This window comes from Balaenoptera borealis (genome assembly GCF_965194805.1).
Source record: "Balaenoptera borealis genome assembly, chromosome: 8".
NCBI classification, from domain to species: domain Eukaryota; kingdom Metazoa; phylum Chordata; class Mammalia; order Artiodactyla; family Balaenopteridae; genus Balaenoptera; species Balaenoptera borealis.
Window position 1 is genome coordinate 91,165,730 of NC_138865.1, and position 21,743 is coordinate 91,187,472.

At 40.7% G+C, this 21,743-nt stretch overlaps 1 protein-coding gene across 5 annotated transcripts in view; it reads left to right on the top strand.

Annotated features, from left to right (window-relative positions):
- MSANTD3 (Myb/SANT DNA binding domain containing 3) overlaps positions 1 to 14,549 on the top strand; it is a 34,903-nt gene extending 20,354 nt beyond the window's left edge. For all 5 annotated transcript variants that reach the window (XM_082404198.1, XM_082404196.1, XM_082404195.1 and 2 more), the window contains 2 exons: positions 4,696 to 5,146; positions 13,376 to 14,549. In XM_082404198.1, the coding sequence (XP_082260324.1) occupies positions 4,729 to 5,146; positions 13,376 to 13,785 (828 nt within the window). In that variant the 5' untranslated portion in view covers positions 4,696 to 4,728 and the 3' untranslated portion in view covers positions 13,786 to 14,549. The remainder of the gene's footprint in view (positions 1 to 4,695; positions 5,147 to 13,375) is intronic.
- The last annotated feature ends 7,194 nt before the right edge of the window (positions 14,550 to 21,743 follow it).

Sequence of the window (21,743 nt, forward strand, 5' to 3'; positions counted from 1 at the left end):
AATAATAGTTTAATTAATAGGCTATTAATGGTCCCCAGGTGTTGGTAATTCTGAGTATTTGCTTTTGAGAGTAATTGTGTAATTTCTTTTGGTAGTTCTGGTACTTTCATAAAGTTTTGTGGGGTTTTTTTTTTTTGGTTTTTGTTTTTTTTAACAGTGTAACAAGTGATGCTCTCAGGGGCTATTTTTGGGAAGATTAAATGATATAGTGCATATTAGGCAGTTAGTATTGTGTCAAACTCACAGTAAAGGCTCAATAAAAATTATCTGCTATTGTAATTATTGCTCTTATTAGAGACTCAACTGGCCACACTTAGGTTAAGATCCTTATGAATTTAGACTCCCCCCCAGCCCACCACCACCTGGTGGCAGTTAGTGGTACTGCACACACTGTGAGGAAGAATTATTAAATTGCTTGGAACTAATTCCATGTAGTTTCATTTCCACTAAGTATCAAAGGGACTTTGTTCAGGCAGAGTATGGCTTATTTGCCGAGAGCTGCAATTCATATATCACTAAACAATGAAGGGACATTTTTTCACCTCCACAGTTGGCATAGATTTAAAAAATGTTAACAGCAGAAGTCAATGAAGTGGGCATGTCAATTCGTACACCATTTCTGGAGGGCAGATGGTGATGGAACAAAAGTCTTGAGTGTTTTTATCTTTTGTGGCAACCATTCCTCTTCTGGGAATTTATCTTGAAATAATCAAGGGTAGAAAAAAATATTTATTTAAAAAGAAAAAATATATAATGTATAAAATAGCATTACCTTTAATAGAATGAAACAGGGAACAATCCCTTTTTCATTTGTGAATCAGATTCCCAATCCTTATAGCAGTGATTCTTAAAAAGAGTGGGTAGACATCTTCTGGGGGCAGAAGAATTGGGATGGGCTTCAGATCAGAATCTGCTCTGGGGGCTGTGTAGTTTAAGAACATTCAGTATACCTATTGATTTCATAATAAAAACTATAGAACATAAAGTTGAACGTAGTCATCTTGGCAGATAGAGATCATATAGAAGAGATATAGGTAGGGTGTGTTAATAAATTTCAGTTTGGGAACACCGATCTATAGGAAATAGGAGTATTGATGAAGTCAAAAATTAATTTTGGACCTTTGGGGAAGAAGGGGCCTAGAATGGATCATCGTAGGAACATTAGAGCAACGTGACTGAAGCGTAGGCCTGATAATTTAGGGGTACAGGGACACATCTCCAAAGATAAATTCCCCCTCATTTCTCTTTGCCCAAGACCTGAGGGCCAAACCACCTTTGACTTGTCTAAATCTCTCGACTTCTGATACTGATGTGTCCATGATGAATGTGAGGTACCTTGTATCTGGAGACATTGATGACACTAACTTTAACTTTTGGGAGGAGGTGGTACATACTGGGGGACCCTGACCAGGCTCTGTTGCCCCCATATAAAGCCTACATTCCTTGGCCTCTATTTCAAGGCTCTCTGATCTGGCTGGGTCCCCTCCAGCCTCAGATCTAACAGATTTCAGTTATTTACAACTATAGTAACCCCTCCCCAGGCATAGTAGGTGAAAAGCTGACTTGTAATGGTGTGATTTTTTAAATCAGTGTACCATAAACTTAAAAGTCACAGCCTCCCCCCACCCCCCAGCTTTGTATTGTGGAACTTTTCAAATGTGCACAAAGATCAAGAGAATAATTTAATGAATCTTTGTGTACCCATCACCCTTGTTCAAATGTCCCATTTTTGGCCAGTGGGACTCCTTTCAAGTTAGTTTCTAACTCTTTCAATACAGGTTGGTCAGTTTTTTTTGTTTGTTTTAATTAATTAATTTATTTATTTTTGGCTGTGTTGGGTCTTCGTTGCTGTGTGTGGGCCTTCTCCAGTTGCGGTGAGCGGGGCCTACTCTTCGTTGCGGTGCGGTGGCCTCTCCCGCTGCAGAGCATGGGCTCCAGGCACGTGGGCCTCAGTAGTTGTGGCTTGCGGGCTCTAGAGTGCGGGCCCAGCAGTTGTGGCGCATGGGCCCAGTTGCTCCACGGTATGTGGGATCCTCCCAGACCAGGGCTCGAACCTGTGTCCCCTGCATTGGCAGGCGGATTCCCAACCACTGCGCCACCAGGGAAGCCCAGTTGGTCAGTTTTAAATGGACTATATCATCAGTATCTTGATGCTTGCCTGTTATTCTGAAAAATCAGAGGCTTAGAGAATGTAAGGAGGACTGGGCGTGTCAGCCCTTTCCACAAAGGGGACATGCAACGCTTGCTTTATTGCTGCATTCTCTGTTGCTTAGCGACATTCTTGCCATAATGTAACTGAGAGATTAATTTTGTAGGAAGTTTCCTGTGATTAAAAGATGTGGAAAACTGTGTGGTCATAAAACACACATAGGTTCAGTGGAATAAGACATTTATTAAGCATTTACTGTGTGAAAGATGCTGGCTCAGCACTGGGGAGGATGGCAAGATGACCTAGGGAGTCATGGTTGAGTAATTTGGAGTCACCCAAGGTGAGAGCTCACGAGATAGTTGTGAAATGATACTAAGAATACCAGGCTATTCAAACTCATAGAAGCAGAGAGTAGAACAGTGCTTACTGGGGGCTGGAGATGGGGGGGTGGGAGAAACGGGGAGATGTTGGTCAAAGGGTACAAAGTGCAGTTATGTAGGATGAATAAGTCTAGAGATCTAGTGTACAGGAGTGATGACTGTAGCTAATAATACTGTATTGAATATTGGAAATATGATGAGACTAGATTTTAGGCGCTCTCATCACGCATATAAAAGGTAACTATGTGAGGAGATATGTTATTTAGCTTGTTTGTAGTAATCATTTCACTATGTATGTTAAATATATACAATTTTTATCTAAAATATAAAAAGGTATATAGACTGTAATAATGATAAGGGAGAAAATGGAATGTCATTTCACATTTTTAAAATAATATAAAATTGGTAACTTTTACTATAATATGTGAACAAAGACGTTAAACGAATATGCATTAAAAAATGGCTATTATTTGGTGTGTTTAAAAAAAAGATTACCAAACTATCAGGGCAGTCCAGGTTCTTGACTTCTGAAGTCACCATCTTTGTGATCTTGTACAATCCATTTCACCCTACTGGCCCTTAGTTTAGTTCCCTCAATTGAAAAGAGGGATAAGGAAAATGTGGTATATAGGTACACAAAGGAATGTTATTCAACCACAAAAAAGGATAGCCTGCCATATACGACAGCAGGGATGGACCTTGAGGGTGTTATGCTAAGTGAAATAAGTCAGACAGAGAAAGACAAATACTGTATGATCTCACATGTATGTGGAATCTAAAAAAAAAAGAAGAAGAAGAAGAAGAAGAAGAAAAAAGAAAAAGAACTCATAGATACAGAACAGATTGGTAGTTGCCAGAGATGGGGAGTGGGGGGGGGGGGCAAAATGGGTGAAGGTGGTCAAAAGGTACAAATTTCCAGTTATAATGTAAGTAAGTCCTGGGATGTAATATACAGCATGGTGACTATAGTTAATAGTATTATATTGTATATTTGAAAGTTGCTAAGAGAATAGATCTTAAAAGAAAAAAATTGTAACTGTGTGGTGATGGATGTCAACTAGATTTATTGTGGTGATCATTTCCATATGTGTGTATGTGTGTGTATATATATATATATAAATAAATAATATCGTTATGTTGTATACCTGAAACCAATGTAATGTTACATGTCAACTATATCTCAATTTTAAAAATCCATTAATTGGTAAATGGATATAGACTGTGCTACATCTGTAAAATGGAATATCATTTGGTAATAACAAGGAATGAAGTATTGATACATGCTACAACATAGACAGACCTTGAAAACATTATGCTAAGTGAAAGAAACAAGTCACAAAAGACCTCATATTGAATTATTCCATTTATATGAAATGTCCAGGAAAAAAAAAAAAAGAGAGGCACTGGACTCAAGCTCTAAAGTGTCCAGGCCCTTACACTTCTGAAATTATATTAATTATTTACACAGAACTGTACACTTTTAAAAGTGGCCCGCCATTGTAAAGCAATTATACTCCAATAAAGATGTTTAAAAAACAGAAAAATAAATAAAATAAGAGTGGCCCTTAGACCTTAAGGATCACAGACTCCAAGCCCTCATTTTAAAGGTAAAGAAACTGAGGTTCTTCTAAGAGCATGGACCTAACGAAGGTCACAGACATAGTGATGGAAATGTCAGATCTTCTGGGGTGATTTCTGGATGATTCTGAAATCTTGGTAGTAGTTACATTATCTGTTGTATTAGATCACACAGTGGCTTCTCTTGTCTTCAGCTGTGACAAAATTTTGAGAGACCTGTTTAGTTTAAAAGCTGCCTAACATTATGAATTTGGGGAATTATCTGTTCCTTAATATTAAGAAGAAATAAATGAACACATTAGAGTTCCACATAGATGTTCAACTTTTTTTTTTGCTGTTCTGTACCAGATAATCACAAAATGGTCAAGACCTATAGCAAAGGTCCTACCTGAAAATCTACTTTTAAGTAAAAACCCCATTCCTTGTAATCTTTTGAATGTTTTCTTGAGAATACCACAATTCAACATGAGTGGAAAAGAAAGTACCGTATTTCAGACCAGGGAATCAAGTCAGGGATAGAGCTTGAGTGATTCGCTGACTTGTTTATTGCTGGAGTTGGTACTGATTGTTTCAAACTTCCTGTTCCAGGATAGCTAACAGCCAGGAGAAACATAGTGGAAAATGCAAAACAACGAAATAATAAAACCTGCCAAATACTTCTCAGAATTGGAAAAGAGCATCCTGCTGGCTTTAGTAGAAAAGTACAAGTATGTGCTGGAGTGTAAGAAAAGCGACGCGCGAACTATTGCCCTCAAGCAACGTACCTGGCAGGCGCTCGCCCATGAATACAACTCGCAGCCCAGCGTGTCGCTGCGGGATTTCAAACAGCTGAAGAAGTGCTGGGAGAACATCAAGGCTCGGACCAAAAAGATTATGGCCCATGAAAGGAGAGAGAAAGTGAAACGGAGCGTCAGCCCCCTTCTGAGCACCCACGTCCTGGGGAAGGAGAAGATCGCCAACATGCTGCCCGAGCAGCTGTACTTCCTGCAGAGCCCTCCCGAGGAGGAGCCTGAGTACCACGCTGATGCCGCCACCCAAGGTATCGGTGCCTGACGCCCGCTTGCATGTTCTCCTTGGGTACCTGTTTGACATTGTGATTTTCAAGTCCTTCATTTTGAGGGAATTTAGAAAAAAGAAACTTTCATATCAAACTTGACTTTCTCAATACAAAATTTCCCAATTAGATCGGACATTCAAGTCGTACATAAAAATAGAAGCTCTTATCTCCTTGTGTCTCTCTTAGAGAGATCTCACTTATCTCTGTTATTACTTAAGAAGGAAAAATAAGGGGCTACATTAATATAGTTATTAATGAAGTATCTTAGTTGCTTATCTCAATCTATCTCAAATATATTAAAGAGAACTGGAGGATTTATATTCATTAACTCTATTGTATTTTTTTTTCAAAAAATAGTTTTTGAGGACCTATTATGTGCAAAGCTCTGCATTAAGTTACTCAAAATGCCACATTAAGAAAGTGAACTATTTCAAACTTAGGAAAAGTACAGAGACTAATATAGCAAACACCCATTTAGCAGTCACTCAGATTAAAAACCAGCATTTCTACCCATTATAATATTGTGATCTATAGTTTTGGTTTGTGCACTCTAGGAAACTTGAGAAATTCTGGAAAAAAATCATTTTAGTTTTAATATACTTCCACTGAAAAGAGAAAAATGTCATACTTAATTCTTGGGGAAGGAAAAGAATGTCATGTAATCAAGGCTGTAGCGATAGTGTGTCATGGCTTTAAAAAGTTGGAATTAAGGGGCTTATTGAAATGTCTCCAGGCAAGGGCAGGGTGAGGATGCATATAGATAAATTGCCGATAATTCCTGCCTCTTTTAAGATAGGAATGACCAGTTTATATAAAGATTGATTGCAGTTTGCAGAAAATATACTTGAAGCAGAGGAAGATTTCTGGGAAGGCCAGAGGGCTGTTCATAAGGTGCTCCAAGGACCCAGGAAGCAAGCATTTGCCTAGGAAAATCTGATTCTTGGCTTGCAGGATGAGAAATTCACTTATTAGTGTCCCCAGAGTAAATTGAGCTCTGAGGGACTGGTTAATTAAAAGTCACAAGAAATTGTCTAAAACCAAGAATGTTATCCGTATAGAGTGGAAAAGATAATAACCAAGTGAACAGAATACATGTTTTTGATTAGCACTTTTTTTTTTTTCCTGTCGGCAGATCATCCTGGGAAGCTAAATTATGATCAAATGTTTGTTTTCTGATCATTTGGCCAAGGTTAAGTCTAGGGAGCCAGTTGGGCAACCATAGTGGTGAATGTCAAGAAACTCATGTATTGTTTCTCAGGGTAGGAACCCTGTGTCTGAGTTTTGATTCTTGAGCTCCCCAGCCAGGGCAGCTCCCAGAAGAGAGTGTTGATATGGACACTGCCAGCTCTCTCTCACCCCTCCTTGTTGCTGCTTCTGTGGTGGAGGGGGCCCGCTGCTAATTGAGTGTCCTTGCTTTGGAGATGTTTATAGCTTCAGCCTGTTCCTCTCCATTATGCTGGCCTTGGAGCGATTGCGTGTCTGGAGGCAGTGAAAGGAATGGTGCTGGGGGAGGGAGGGAGGTGAATCAGCAGGACTGCTTTTCAAATTGCTCATATTCCCTGGGAGATGTTGCCAAGGAAGATGCTGGTGTGGACTGCATGCAGTTTACTTCGCAAATCCGTGATCTGGATGATTGCGTATTGATTTCATAGACTTATTTTAACGGGACAGTCTTATTTCCCCATTTTCAAATTCTAGGGTAGGATCTAGAAAGTCCATTCCACAGACTTTTTTCTCTTGCTTTTTAGAGGAAAGAATGTAGTTCATTTACTCATAAAAACAATTTCTAAATTTCCAGCAAGAAGGCAATAAATATGGATTCTCAGTGTCCTTCCTGTAGTGACATTTGCTAGAGACTCACTTGTAAAAGAGATTTATTTTAAATTGGATGTTTGTACATATATGACACATGAGACTTCTCTTTGCTGGTGATTATTAAAGTACAGCCATATGCTTCCTGGTTCCTGTTTCCAGGTCAAATCTGGAGGGCGGTGGAGAAGCATGCTGCTTTGTCAGTTGGGAACTGTGTCCAAAGTATCTGTAAACTCTAGTAGTTAAGGTACTGGAACGCTTTCCATACATTTAAACAGCTTTGAGGTTACCTCACTCATTTTGCATTTCAACTTAGTTTTAAGAAAGAAAAAGAAAGCTGGAATTGTTAATCATCCCTTCTGGGTCTTGCTGGGGAAGAGGTTGAAAACCTGCTATAGGGTTATGGCTCACATTCCACTGTGTGTATTTTGACACACATGGACTCTGTGTGTGTGTGTGTGTGTGTGTGTGTGTGTTCAGTTATTATCTCTACTAACTTTATCTCTACTATCTCTCTGTCTCTACTGTGCTGTCCAGTACAGTAGCCACAAGCCACATGAGGCTGGTAAGCACTTGAAATGTGGGGAGACTGAATTGAGATGTGCTATAAATGTACACACTATATCTCAAAGATTTAGTACCAAAAAAGAATGTATCAATAAAATATCTTACTAACAACGTTTATGTTGATTAAATGTTGAAATGATAATACTTTAGATATATTGGATCAAAAATATATTACTTAAATTAATTTTACCTCTTTTTACTTCTTTAATGTGCCTATGAGAAAAATTTTTAGTTATGTATGTATCTCATATTACATTTCTATCGACCAGCTCTGTCCAAACACCTTACAGAGTGCCTGTGACAGAATTAGGTGCCGAAAGATTTGTTGGCATTTGTTAAACAGAAAGGAGCCTGGCAGATTCCACTAGAGGCCTCCCTCCAACTGTTTCTTGTGTGAGATGGCTTCAGCTGTGTCATCTATTTTTTTTTTTTTTTTTTCAGATTCTTCAATAATCTAATGTTCTATGCCCTTAAGGCTGTTAGACCTTAAGGTACCCGGGTCTGGTTATGTCCCAGTGATAACAGAGGGCCTGTTGCATGATGTATGCCAAATACACAGTAAAATCCAGAAATTCCAAGTGCTTCTTCATTTGAACCTATTTGGCTTCTCTCCTTTGTAACAGGGGTTTGATTTTCCCAATAATGAATGACTCAAAATAAGGTGATTAAAAATTCCACAGAGTCTCAAATAGTGAACAAACACTATTTTAAAATGCCCTCTGAGCCTCAGTTTCCCCTTCTGTAAAACGAAGGAGTTGGGTTTGAGTTAGTTTTGCAGACCATACCACGGATGGGTGAACTAAATTTGCTGTCACAATCTCCAGCAGTGAGGAAGTGAGGGGAACCCAGCTGCAAATGTGGATGTGAGAGTGGGGTGGAGGGTTGAGCCAGGGCAGCAAATGGCTGGAAAACTGGCCTTCAAGAGGTCAATGTCAGCTTTGAACTTTCAAGCCTCAAAAGTATGTCTTTGTCGTTTGATCTGATGATTTGGTCTAATATGATTGTCTCTCATTCCAGTGTATGTACTCACTGTAGATTTATGTACAGAACTAAATATCCCATTTATTCATGTATAAACCATAATAAAACCAGTCAGATATTTCCCCTCATCAGCAGATCTTGCATTGGAAAAGGAAAACAAATATACAAATTTCAGCAACCTCAGAAATTTCATTAAACCTGCATAGAGGCATAGTTCATTTTAGAGTTCAATTATACGTTCAAGGAATCAGTTCCTATCATAAAGACAACTACTGTAATGTCTGTGCCGTGCAAAATTATCCCCATTTACTGTGGTTCAACTGCAGACTCTACTGCCTCTGGTGAAGGCACTCAGCAAGTTCTTTTCACAAATAACACCCTTCAGGACGGCCCCTTCCTGTTTTACACAGCATTGTCTCAGAACTTGTGGCCAAAGTAATTCAAAAGCAAGCCAACGACAAACAGGGACTCCTGAGGCCAGTGGTACTAAACTCACAGGCCAGAAGGGGACCCTGTGACCTCTCCAGGAGCTGCCCATTCATAAGCTGACAAAATGTAACCTCTAAATACAAAATTCCAATTATCAAAAACAGCTGTGTCATCTTGATCACCGTCCCCTGCATGCATAGTCTTAGCTTTGTCAATGACTTGCTCAAAATGTACATCTGTAGTTGAACACAGTAGTCTTAAAATTTAACACTTAGGAATGTATTTGTAAAAAACCAGTATTTTCCCTTTAAATATATTAAAACAATTTATACCCTGTAGATTTATGATCTGTGATAATTTGCCTTTGACACTTATCTTCCATTATCTTTGGGGAAGAGGTTTGCAGAACAAACTAAGGGAGCCAACAAAATTTTCTAGGGGTGGCCGGGAGGGAAGGATGGCCAAATGTCAAATACACTTAGGAAAACTAAGCTTTCAGTAGTACTCAAATATCTTGAGAGAACTTACACTTAATTCATATGCTATTATTTCTGTACTATAAAGCTATAATCCAGTAACACAGACATAGGTATGCAAAGCTATATTAAATAATGCAAACATTTCTTAATAATTTCCATTATTATCACTGTTTAGTCCAATCCTATTCTTTTGGGGGTGGGAACTCCAGTAGAGGGGACTGACTTATATTTTTACCAGTCATGGCACACTAGCATCATTGGTCTGGAAAAGCCCTTTTTTTGTTTGTTACTTACACATTTATTACTTTTTTATCCCCATTCACCACTTTCATTCTTTTCTCCTGCACCTTAATCATTCTAAGGTGCTTGTGTATTCTCTCACATGTTCTTGAAAGCATGCGTTGGTGTTTGTGCATATATTTTAAATTTACATGGATTAAAAATTGTGCAGTAGATACCATTCCTTTTCCTTTTGCTGCTTTTCACTTAGAATGTTTTAAATATCTATTCCCATTGCAGTGTGTCAGTCTAAGTTGTTTCTTTTAGTTGATGGATAATATTCCGTAGTATGCATCCCCCACATCTTATTTATCCGTGTTCCCAGTCCATCCTGTTTCCTTTGTTCTGCTAAGAAGAGCTGATCTTCAGCCTGTACACAGTTTCCTTCCCATCCTTTTACTGCCTTAGTAGGTTTTCCCGATGAGCTTAAACGTACTCAGATTGCCCAAGTGGAAGAACACCCCCTTGACTGTGTTCTCTGCTCCCAGGAAAGCTTTTAGGCCTTCCTATCCATTTTGCACAAGATCGAATTGTTTTCTACTTCAGGTGAGCTTTGTTTTACCTGGGAGAGATATTACATGGTGTGTGTTTGCAGAAGGTTGCCATGCCCAGGATAGTCTTTCTCTAATTAAGAGGAGATTCTCCCCATCTGAACATTAGCTTCCATTCATTGGAGCTAATATTTGTGTGAAAGTTAATTACTCCATTGAGCTTCTCTAGTTTTAAGCCCCAGCTTCTGCCAGAGTCTTAAGAGGCCTGGCTTTTTAAATTTAAAATGCGTTTGTTAGCACACATTTAAACTAAAAAAATTAGTTTTAAAGTAGAGTCATTTCTCTGCTCCTGGATATAAACATGCTGTCTTCATGTTCACAACTCTAGAGAGAAATTTGGAGATCAGAATTTAGGATATACATGCATATTCTTAATAATAGATGGTTTTGTAGTTGATACAACTTGGAGATTGCATTTTAAGGTACATAAGTGATCAGCTGAGCAAGTGATGCAGTGAGAGGCCAGGTGTTGTAGTAGCTGAGCTTGGATTTTGGAGTTGTGCAGACCTGGATTGGAGTCCTGGTTCTTTGAACTAGCCAAATGACTTTAGATGTTGTGTTTGGTTTTCTATACTGATACCTCCCTCAGAGGGTTGCTGTAAGGATTAAATGAGGTAATGCTGCAAAGCACTAGCCTAATGCCTGGTTAGCTGCTCAGAAAATGGTAGCTGCCGTCGTCATCATCATCACCATCACCATCACCATCATCATCATCAAAAGGCTCCTAAAACCAAGAATTACTGAGATAAAAATGAGCATTTGGATATTGGGAGAGATGAGTAGCATTGTCAGGGCATGAACTTTAAAGGCTCAGAGGAGTATTCAGAACTATCCTCTGGAATGAAATCAAAGGGAAAAGAGGCTAAAGGTACCAAAACACATCTAATGTGTCCAGTCTTCTTTGAAGACAGTTTCAGATCTGAGACTAGAAAGGAAACGGATGAGGTAATCCTCTTTGCATCTGATCCCATCTGAGGGATCCTATTCTCAGTGCCAAGCCTTTCCTGTTCCTTTGTCCTGTGCCTCAGCTCTCCACTCAGAACACTGTTCTTTCTACACAGTTGTGCTGTGTTGAGAGGGATGTGACCTACTGCAGCCAATTCATCCTGCACACGCTTCTTATATGCCTAGCAGTGTGTCAGGCCCTGTTCTGGGTCCTCCAGGAGGATGAACTAGAGGCAGTCTCTGTCTTCAAAGTAATCAGAGACCTGAAGGGGAGGTAGTTAAACCGCCAGTTTTAACAAGTGCTCTGCCAGAGGTAGGTTTAGGAACCAGTGGGAGCATGAAGGAAGGACATCTAATTGAGGCTATAGCCGCTGGATTTGGGAAAGATTCCTAGGGAGACATTTTCATTATCTCTGGATGACAGAGAGGTCCTTTTAACCTTCTCTTTCAAAAGTAAGGTTTTTACCTTTTCTTTTACCTTAATTAGGGACTAGTTATGGTTGTTACCTAACCCCTTGGAGTGAAATAATCTAAATAAACAGTAGCCATTTTCCTTTTATTAACAGACTGTTATGAGTTAGGTTTCCCCCAGTAGCCATTAACATTCCCAGCATCACATCTTCTGGAATAATGGAGTGGATGTAATAATGTAATCAACTCTGTTAATAAATTGATATTATTTTTCTCCAAGGAGATGATTCTCATTATTGGAAATATAAAGCTTCCCAAGAAGGCATTGGAGTCACAGCTAGAAGACTCCACGGGTTAGTGGGATTAGTGGTTTCCTTATTGAAACTTCCTAATTGACACTTGTATCATTGCCCAATAAAAATACTAGTGCAAACATGGCACCACCAAACGTGGCATCCTTTTGTATCCATAAGCTCTTTTCCCCTTTTGTTCAAAGCTTCAGCCCATAAATATTCACTAGGCATCCACTAGGTACCAAGCAAAATAATTGGTGCCCAAGGATAAAAGATATGATTAAGGCATGGTCCCCAAATAATACTAGAATGTGTTAAGTGCTGTAACAGAAGAGTATGTACAGAGAAAGGAGAGGGCTGAGGTTTCACAGCAAGTGGCATTGATCCTGAATGAAGTAGGGGTTATGCGGGAGGTTGAAAGGGGAAACTGGAGTAAGAGTGTGTGTTTGAGTAAGGGAGTGGGGACAAATAGTGAGCCCAACTTTAGCTGAAGGAGCAGTAAGACAGAATTATGGGAAAAAAATAAAGATTGTGGTAGGATTGGAGGGTACACAGGGTAATTTGAAGAGTAAGGCAAGGAAGATAAAGGAAGGTCGGAACCAGATTATGAGGGTTACTTAGGGTGGATTGAAAACAGAGCCAAAGATAGGAACCCCAGGGGAAGATTTAAGTGTGAGTCCTGACAGGAGACTTAAAGAGCAATCAGAAAGGAGGCTGTAGAAAACTTAGGAGAGAGCGATGGTTCAGAAGCTAATAGAGGAAAGAAATGTCAAGAAGGATTGTCAAGTGCTAGGGAGAAGTTACATACGAGGGACGTTGGAAAGTGTCTTTGGGATCTGAATATTGACCCCCAGATGGTGGTGCTAGAGGCAACAGCCAGATGTAGGAGACTGAAGAGAAGTCTGAGGAAGTTAAGCCAGGGCGTGTAGGCTCATCTTTCAAGGAAGAACCTTTGTTAAGATGGCTATCCTGGGTAAGGGTTAAGACCTGTGACCAGGACCCACAGCAAAGGTGCCCTTGTGGAGACTGAACTTCAGTGTTCATGGCTGAATGAGAATCGGAGAGGGAGATAGACTGCGGGAGAACTTAATCTGAAAACCCACTGCTGGCCTCGTACTGTGGTCTTCTGCTCAGTGGGAGTCGTGCACATGTCATGTTAGGATTTATATCCACATAGCCAGGTCTCCAATTCTTGATAAGCGCAATCTCTGACCACTGTTCCCGTAGTTCGAAGTGCCAGAAATGACATAATGAAACCCTTTATCGTTACTTCTTCAGGGAAAATTGCTCTCGATTTATGGGTTTTTGAGAAGTCAGGTGGGGCAGGGGTACCTGTGAACATGCAGACCAGAGCAGATGCTACTTCGGATCATCCTGTCGTGGGGGACCCTGTCATTTGAAATAGGATTGATTTACTCTGTGCCTGTAAAATCTTTGAACATGTTTTCTGCTACTGTTTTTCAGAATCATTTGCTGTTTCAAATAGAGAACTGTGCGATGATGAGAAAGAGTTCATACATTTCCCAGTATGTGAGGGGACCTCTCAACCTGAACCCTCGTGTTCAGCTGTCAGAATAACAGCCAATAAAAACTACAGGAGCAAAACCTCTCAGGAAGGTGCTTTAAAAAAGATGCATGAGGAAGAACACCATCAACAAATGTCCATCTTACAACTGCAGCTGATACAGATGAATGAGGTGCATGTGGCCAAAATCCAGCAGCTAGAGCGAGAGTGTGAGATGGCAGAGGAGGAACACAGGATAAAAATGGAAGTTCTCAATAAAAAGAAGATGTATTGGGAAAGAAAACTGCAAACTTTTACCAAGGAATGGCCTGTTTCCTCATTTAACCGGCCCTTTCCCAATTCACCCTAAGACGGTGGGGTGTGGCTCCCTTGTAATTAATCTGTGTTGGCAAAGAAGGTCTGGAACACGAACTTGCAGTCGGTAGCCTGTCACAGAGCTACAACTAGGAAGATGAGAGTGGTAGTAGTCACTTATTTAAGAATACATTCAGGTAAACAGCTGCACCCTATGTACCCCTGAAGTGGCAAAGAAGCTGTTAGAGTCTTCTGAAAATTATCACTATGAGTGCTATCATTCTGAATGTAATGTCTCTTAATTAGAATTCATACAAGAACCATGTGTGAGTGTTGTTGTTGTATTTTTTTAATCAAATGCAAGTGTGACTATAAAGGAGTGTGGCTGGGTTTTGTGGGTTTTTGTTTTTTTTTTTAAATAGACATCAGACCTTGTCTATCCAAATGAATGCCCTCCCATTGAAAGTGGCTGTCCTGGGAGGACACACGTTTCTCCAGTGGTAATGCTGTTACTCAGAATTTGCTAGAGGTCTTTTGGAGCCTCCACAAGAGCTATAGCACACTTTTCATTTTTTCAGTGTCATCTTTGGAGCGTGGATTTTCTGTTTTTAAACGGCCGAACATAATGGAAGGCTGTTTTCTAATGTGGCTCATAGACTGCCTTTTAAGGCCTTCCTTTCCCCAAAGAGGAGTTCCAAATAATGTCTCCAGCAGGTGTAGCTTTGTTGGAACTAAGGATGTGACTACTTTGAGGGAGAAACATTCGTTTAGAGCTCTACATTCTGTCATGCTTGTTTTATTAAAAGACAAGACTTGTGATTTTATAGTCACACTGTGTATGTTTTTTAAAGGTGCTGCCCGCCTCCACTGTGCTACAGTTTTTGGCTTCCTGCTGTAGTTTCCTACCGACTTTGTACTACTGAGTAAATGGTTGCCCTTGTTTTTAATCTTTAGCCGCCTAAGGAAAGGCCCTGCCCTCGCCGTGCTCCTGGTGCCAGCTGATAGTGATGCTACGTAGTCTGCATAGTATGCAGTTAGTATTGAGCTTTTTCAGAATCCATTACCAATATATTTGGAAACGTGGATTGATAAATGGATATTTTGACTGAGCTGTGATATAACTTCTCCTGTAGCCTAGTGAGAAAAACAGTCTTGGGAGTTGGGCATAACAGTAGCTGGAAGAAGCAAAGTGACAGTTACGTGCCAAGGCAGGTCAGCAATTTCTGAGAAGGAAAGTTCAAGGCCATGTGGTGGGGAAGGAGCAGTATGTGTGACAGAGGCTATATAGGGAGTGCAGGACGAGGAGTCAGGGCTTGAATTCTGAGCTCGGCTCTGTCTCAAGTGCTATGTGACCTTAAGTTACTCCATTTAGTCTTTGGCCCTTGTGTTTCCTGTCTATAAAACAGGAGAGTTGGTCTAGATGATGGTTAGAATCTGCTACAACTCCTTGACTGTGATGTGATCTGCACAGTCTTGGATGAGTACTGCTAACATCATAGTTGTCCGGAGGGCGTGGGTCAACAGGGAGAGTTTACTGCAGTGGCTAAGCTTCCTTCCTTTCATAATTTTGGAATTTGGGTCCCGGGGTCTGTAAGTTCAGTAAAGTACATGTATACTAATACATGCACTGCATAAAACTTAAGTGGATATCAATTTATTTTATACACTGATCATATTTTAAATATCTTAGAGGAACTGGTTATTTGAAGGTACCCTGTGAAGACTAGTCTTCTTTCAAAGGAAGGATGCTTTTGTAAGGATTTGTGTTCTTAATTTAGTTTTTACCAAATGGACCCTTTAGAGAAGCAGCATCTGGAAAAAGTCCCAAGCTTAACCGATTTATGGGAGACAGATTAGGGCAGGGAGTGGCAGGTCCTCAACACAGATGATGTGAACTGAGAAAAGTTTTCCTTTGCTTCACCTATTGAGCCATCTGGAAATCTTAATATGCAGATTCTGGTGGGGGGGCCTGAGATTGTGCATTTCTCACAAGCTCCCAGGTTATACCAGGTCTGCCTGTCTGGCCACCACAGTTCTGTGTAGCAAGGTTTTAGAGGACCCTGTGAAGCTTTTACCTATCCTCAAAAAAACAAAAAACAAAAAAACAACCCATTGGGTTAGGTACATTTTTGTGTACAGCTTTGTGCCGGATATTATTCCTCTCCCAGAATTACCACCTAATCACACAAATAACAATGTAGAACAACACAAAAAATGCTCACACACATAATGGAACTATAAAAGCATCGAACTAATTCCTAACTGAACAAATAAAGGATAATTAAACCAGCAGGCTAAAGCACCTTGTTCTACTGTTAATGGTATTTATGAGTTTATAACAGTTTTCAACCTTGAGTATGCATTAGAAACAGTATTTTATAAAAAATTAGTCCCGCTGGGTCCCACTCCCAGGGGATTCTCATTCAGTTTACCTGGGTTGAGGCCTGGTCCTCTATATTTTTTGGAAGCTTTACAGGGGGTGATGATACCCAATTGGGATTGAGAACCACTGGTGTAGAGTTCACAAATGTGTCTCATTTGGTCCTTAGTCCTGTGAAGTCCTGCAGAAGTGAGGAAATGATGCTCAGAGAAGAACCACCTGCACCAGGCTGAAAGCTAGTGAACAGCAAAGCAGAACCTCAGTCCTAGGTCTCTAGACTCGAAAACAAATAGCCCCACCTGCCTCCCCCGACCCCATCCCTCAAAGCTATATCATGGATTTGCTTTATCCTGAGAGCCAGATCACATCTACAGGATACTTGTAATGCTTCCACTCATGAACAGGTACGTCCCAATTCATTCCACTTTTGAGTAGTTCCTTACCTGAGGTGGAAATGCAATAATCATTTCTTGGTAGGTGCTGTAGAGAATTGACTGATAAATACTAAGACACAGTTCACCATCCCCTGACCTGCCAAATCATGGACACAGCCCAGTAGGGGATGTAAGGCTTGTACACAGCTATCATGTACTTGATCAGGCACGTCTTCTAGAGCATTTGAAGCTCAGCAGAGAGTGAAGAGACTTGAAGGAAAGCCTAGAGGAGGTGGCATTTGAGCTAAATCTTTAGAGTTGGTATTTTGGTAGGTGCAGATTCAGAAAGGAGAGGAACTTCACTAGATGCAAGGTCCTGTTGAAGATTCAAGACGGTGAGACACATAATTGGGAGGACATGGGGGAATTTCCAAATTGGGCAGTAACATGATCAAAACTGTGCTCCAGGAGGAAGATTAGAAGATGGAATTGAGTTTAGAGAAGACTGGAGTCCAGGAGATGAGGTAGGAGGGTTTGGTTAGGATGAGATGATAGGAGGACCTAGTAAGAAACGAGGGAGACCAACGTGAAGGGCGTTGCCGAAGTGGAATCAGTCAGGCTTGGCAGCACATTGCTTTTGTTGGAGGGGATGGGTAAAGTTTTAAAGCTAGATGCCGGAAAGAATGATGTTGATTGAAATAAAGAACGGATGCATTTCTGGCTGACGTATCCTAGGAGAGGCCTAGACATGAACTAGTGCAGTTGCTCCCACCCATTCAGCCTCAGACACCAGCACCTCCTCCCATCTCCTCTTTGGCTGTCACCTCTTTGCTCTGACTTCTGCCTCTTCAGCCTCCTGTGCTGCCTCTTGCACCTGTTCATCTGACGTTTTAACTCCTCCCTGCTGGGTCCTTGTCCCCCGACTCAATTTGGTGCTCCCTCTGCCATCAGTACCTCCATTGCAGCTGGTGGTGCATCAGTCACCATCTCTTATAATGGCTTCACACTTGAAAGAGCAGGAAAGACTATAGTTGACGCTTAACAACCTGGGGGCCAGGGGTGCCCACCACCCCCAGCTGTGGAAAATCCCCTTACAACTTTACAGTCAGCCCTCTGTATCTGCAGTTCTGCATCTGGGGATTCAATCAACTGCAGATGGTGTGCTGTAGTACCCATTTATTGAAAAAAAAATCTGAGTATAAGTGGACCAGCACAGTTGAAACCCATGTTGTTCAAGGGTCAACTGGATTTCTTTTTTTATTTTTTTAAATATTTATTTATTTTATTTATTTTGGCTGCGCTGTGCCAGGTCTTAATTGCAAATTGCAACATGCGGGATCTTATTTTTTTATTTTTTTATTTCTTTTACTTGTGGCACGCGGGCTTCCTAGTTGCAGCATGCATGTGGGATCTAGTTCCCCGACAAGGGATTGAACCCAGGCCCCCTGCATTGGGAGCGCGGAATCTTACCCACTGGACCACCAGGAAAGTCCCTCAACTGGATTTCTTTATCTTGAGCTTCAATTCTTTTCTAGCTGGCATCCACAAATTTCAGGGTATTTTTTAAGTGTCCCATGTGTAAAGGTACACTGGCTGAGAGGGGATGTTAATTCCCGTGTATCCCTATTACAGCCTGTTTCCAAAAATCAAACATAGAATCCTACCTTATTGTGCATTAAAAATCAGCAAATATTTTAGGAACTTTTCGGGGAGAATCTTAAAATGCATTGGCTTTTTTTTTTTTTTAAGAAGAAAGAGAACAGAAGAAGAGAGGTATGGTGGGGCAGTGCATTTGAGTTGTCAACAGCTTCTGCAGTGTCAGGTCAATTACATCAGCACTTGGTCTGGACCAGGGGAAAGGAATGGTTTTGCCTCCTGGGAATGTCAGAAGGACCTGACAATTATATTTGGCAAAGCCAAGAAGAGTGGCTCTGTAATGTCATAGCTAAGAATTACCCTTTTAATAGTATCTCTGGATGTCTGAGCTGTTAAATGGAATGACACTTCTTTTCTGCTGTGGCTTTCCTTTCTGTTGGGCTGCTTCCCAGCTGGTCCTCTTGTTCTTCTTTGCCCTTTTCTCTTCTATCTTCTGCCTTCCCAGCCCTGTTTCTCCAACCCCTCCTTCTGCACCCACAGCAGTTTCCACTGTCCCCCCTTTTACAGTTGGAGTCATGTGAGAATGTGTGTAAGGGAGATACTGGCCCCAAACCAGCATATTCAACATGTGGTATCAACAAGGTGAAGTGTAGCCTTGGACTAGACAAAATATCGACCATCTGCTTCCTTGCTGCATCCGCTACTTTTGTGTTGGTGGGACTCAGAAGTCACGGAAAAGGTCACCAGTGATTCATGTCTGCAACAAATTCTTTTCTAATTGTGCCGTATATTATGCCCTTCAATACAACTTACTAATCTCTGCCTCAGTTTTTCCATCTGTGAAAGTGGTGTAATACTTATCTACCTCCCTTGAATGTTGTAAAGATTAGTCTATGTTAGTAAAGCACTTTTGAAATAAAGAGTGATGTAAAGCATTTTAATATTATTGTTGTCGTTGTGATATGGACGCCCCCCCTGTAGAGATGCTGCTCTGTAGGGGAAGTACCCCGTGGATACCATGGTTTAGGAACACCCAGTACAGAAAACTTCCATAACAGATACAAGAGTGATTTCTTGGTGTGTGTGAAGGTTTTCAACATAGTATTTCCTTAAACAGCCCTTTGGTTCATTTAGAATGAGATTTGATTATAGAAGAGTGATTTATGTAAGATTTTTAAAGAACATATCTATTGAGCCTTTATTACCCAGTATAATAGGGTTTGCAAGCTGATTATTATCCTAACAGTGCAGTTTGTCAACATTAGGTGGAAAACTTCCATTTCTACATTATCCAGATGCCCAGATTGTGCGTGAAGGTTTTTTCACTCTTGACACTGATTAGAGTGGACAGAATGGGGATCCTGCTACTTCTGAGTGAGGGGATCGCAGCTCCAGTTCCACTTGCAAAATATTCTCACAGCACCTCTAGTGTGGGGGGAAAAGACTCACCATGTATGTTCATCGGAGTAGGGGGTTCTCTAGCCATAAACTTGGGCTCCCTTTCTTAACTCCCGATAACTGCTAAGAGATTTAATTAGGTTCTGGTCTGAATATTCTCTTTTGTGGGTTTGTTGGGGGGAAATAATTCCAAACCCTGTTATTTAAGAAATTGGTTATTTTTAATCAAAAGGACACCTGTTACAGTGGAACAACTGTAAATAGTAGCAGAAGTTAAGGTTCCAGTTCCTTTTTGTCTCATCATCTGGTTTAGCTTCCAGAGTAACCAAGAAGGAAACTCACACTGGTGCTCTGCTGGTGAGGTGCATGTGGTTCTAGATTTTTATCCTTGAGTCTCAAAGAGTTTTTGGATGGGCTGGTGTTACACTTTCTGCAGGAATGGAAGGTGGTCACTCTAGTCACTCAGCCTTTGGGAAATCTGGGGGGCTGCTGGGGCCCATCTGCTCTCATGTGGTCACACTGAGCCCAAGGCTGCAGGGGCAGGAGTTGCCCAGGGGAACCCCTTCTCATGGTGATGGCAGAAGTACAAGAGCGCAAGCCCACCTGTGGAAGCACATTTCAAGTTTCAGTGTCATATCTGCTAATATCTCCTTGGCCAAGGCAAGTCATGTGGCTGAGCCAAAGGTCAAGGGGAGGGAAGTAGACGCCTCTTAAGAAGGTGAGGGGAGGGTGTGAAAAATTTGAACAATAATCTCATTTACCACAGTGTCACAAGTGGGGAGGCAACGAGTGGAATACCAAGGAGTTGAGATTATATTATTAATCGAGGAACAGAGAATCTAGGGGGGAACTGCGTCCCTGTTCCTTCCTCTCTTTCTTTGTTTGGAGGGGGAGGCTTTAAAATAGTGATAATAATAGAATATATGTCATAGGGATGTTGGATTAAATGAGCAATATGTATTTAGTTATATGTATTTAGAACAGAGCCTGGCACACAAACACTGTAAGTTTTAGCCATTATTTTTTTCTCTTAAGGTCATATGGCTTCTAAATGGGCCAGGGATATTTGAACCCAAGTGGCCTGGCTCTGGAGTTCATGCTTTTAAGAATCAGAATACACAGTGTTTCTATTCGGAGCCTGAGTTCACATCTTTGCTTTGCAAAGAATGTGGCCTCCTGAATATTAGATCATCATCTGTAAAATACTTTCCAAGATTGCTATAATGATTACATGAGAATATACATAAGAAAGGGCCACATAAACTATAAAATCAACCCCCACCCCTGCAAATCCCTAAACCTTTCTTCTGATATTCTGTGTTACAGGACAGTCCAAGACTCTCTGCTCCCATTACAAAACTTCACCTTAATCTCTCCCTCCAGCCTCCCCACTCTGTGACAATCCCTGAACTCACTTATCATCTTGGTTTCAGAACCAGGCTCTGTGAAATTACTTCTGTTGATCCCTCTGCCTGGAGTGCTCTCAGCCTCTCTACAACCCCTTCCCATCACCTGTGCTGCTGAAGTGTCACCCATCCTTCAAGGTCACGTGACACCAGGACACACTCCTGTAACCTGGGCTCTGGTCCCAGCTTTGCTGGTAACTCATCACTCTCTGGATTAATATAATTTCCTTGTGTGTAAATTAAGGGTGTTGGAGGAGAGGATGTCTACATTTCCTTCCCTTGTTCTAATTAGTGTAATTCTGAAGTTAAACTAATCTTTTCAATTTACTGCATGTAACACAAGTTTTCAATGTAGCATTCTCCTTAAAAGATAATGTGCACATAAATGGAATTCTAATCATGCATCCAAGTGGATCAGCCCCAAGGTTGAAAGTGCTATTTGTGAAAGTTATTGATATTAGCATAACGATTGTACTTAAACTGTTTCTAAAACAATCTAAATATAGGCAACACAAGAATTTCTATATAATGGGCACAGAAAGGTTGTTGCTCCCCAAAATGTAATTTTCCCAATAAGTTGTAACTGGCTGCTATTTACTTTAGCTCTTTTAAATTGCCCATTTCTATAAATTATAGAATACTTCTATTTTACAGATTGCCCTATTCTAAGGCAATAATGTGCCCAGAATATGTAGATTTTTGTATTTGCTTTTAAAACTTTATCAGTTGATTTCAGTAGATGATATCTGTTGTAAACATCCAGGGCTGCCTGAAAACCTGCTTCAAATGGAAGGAAGTTAGCATTTATTGAATATTTTCTATGGGTGCTAAGAACATTCATCTATTATCTCATTTTATT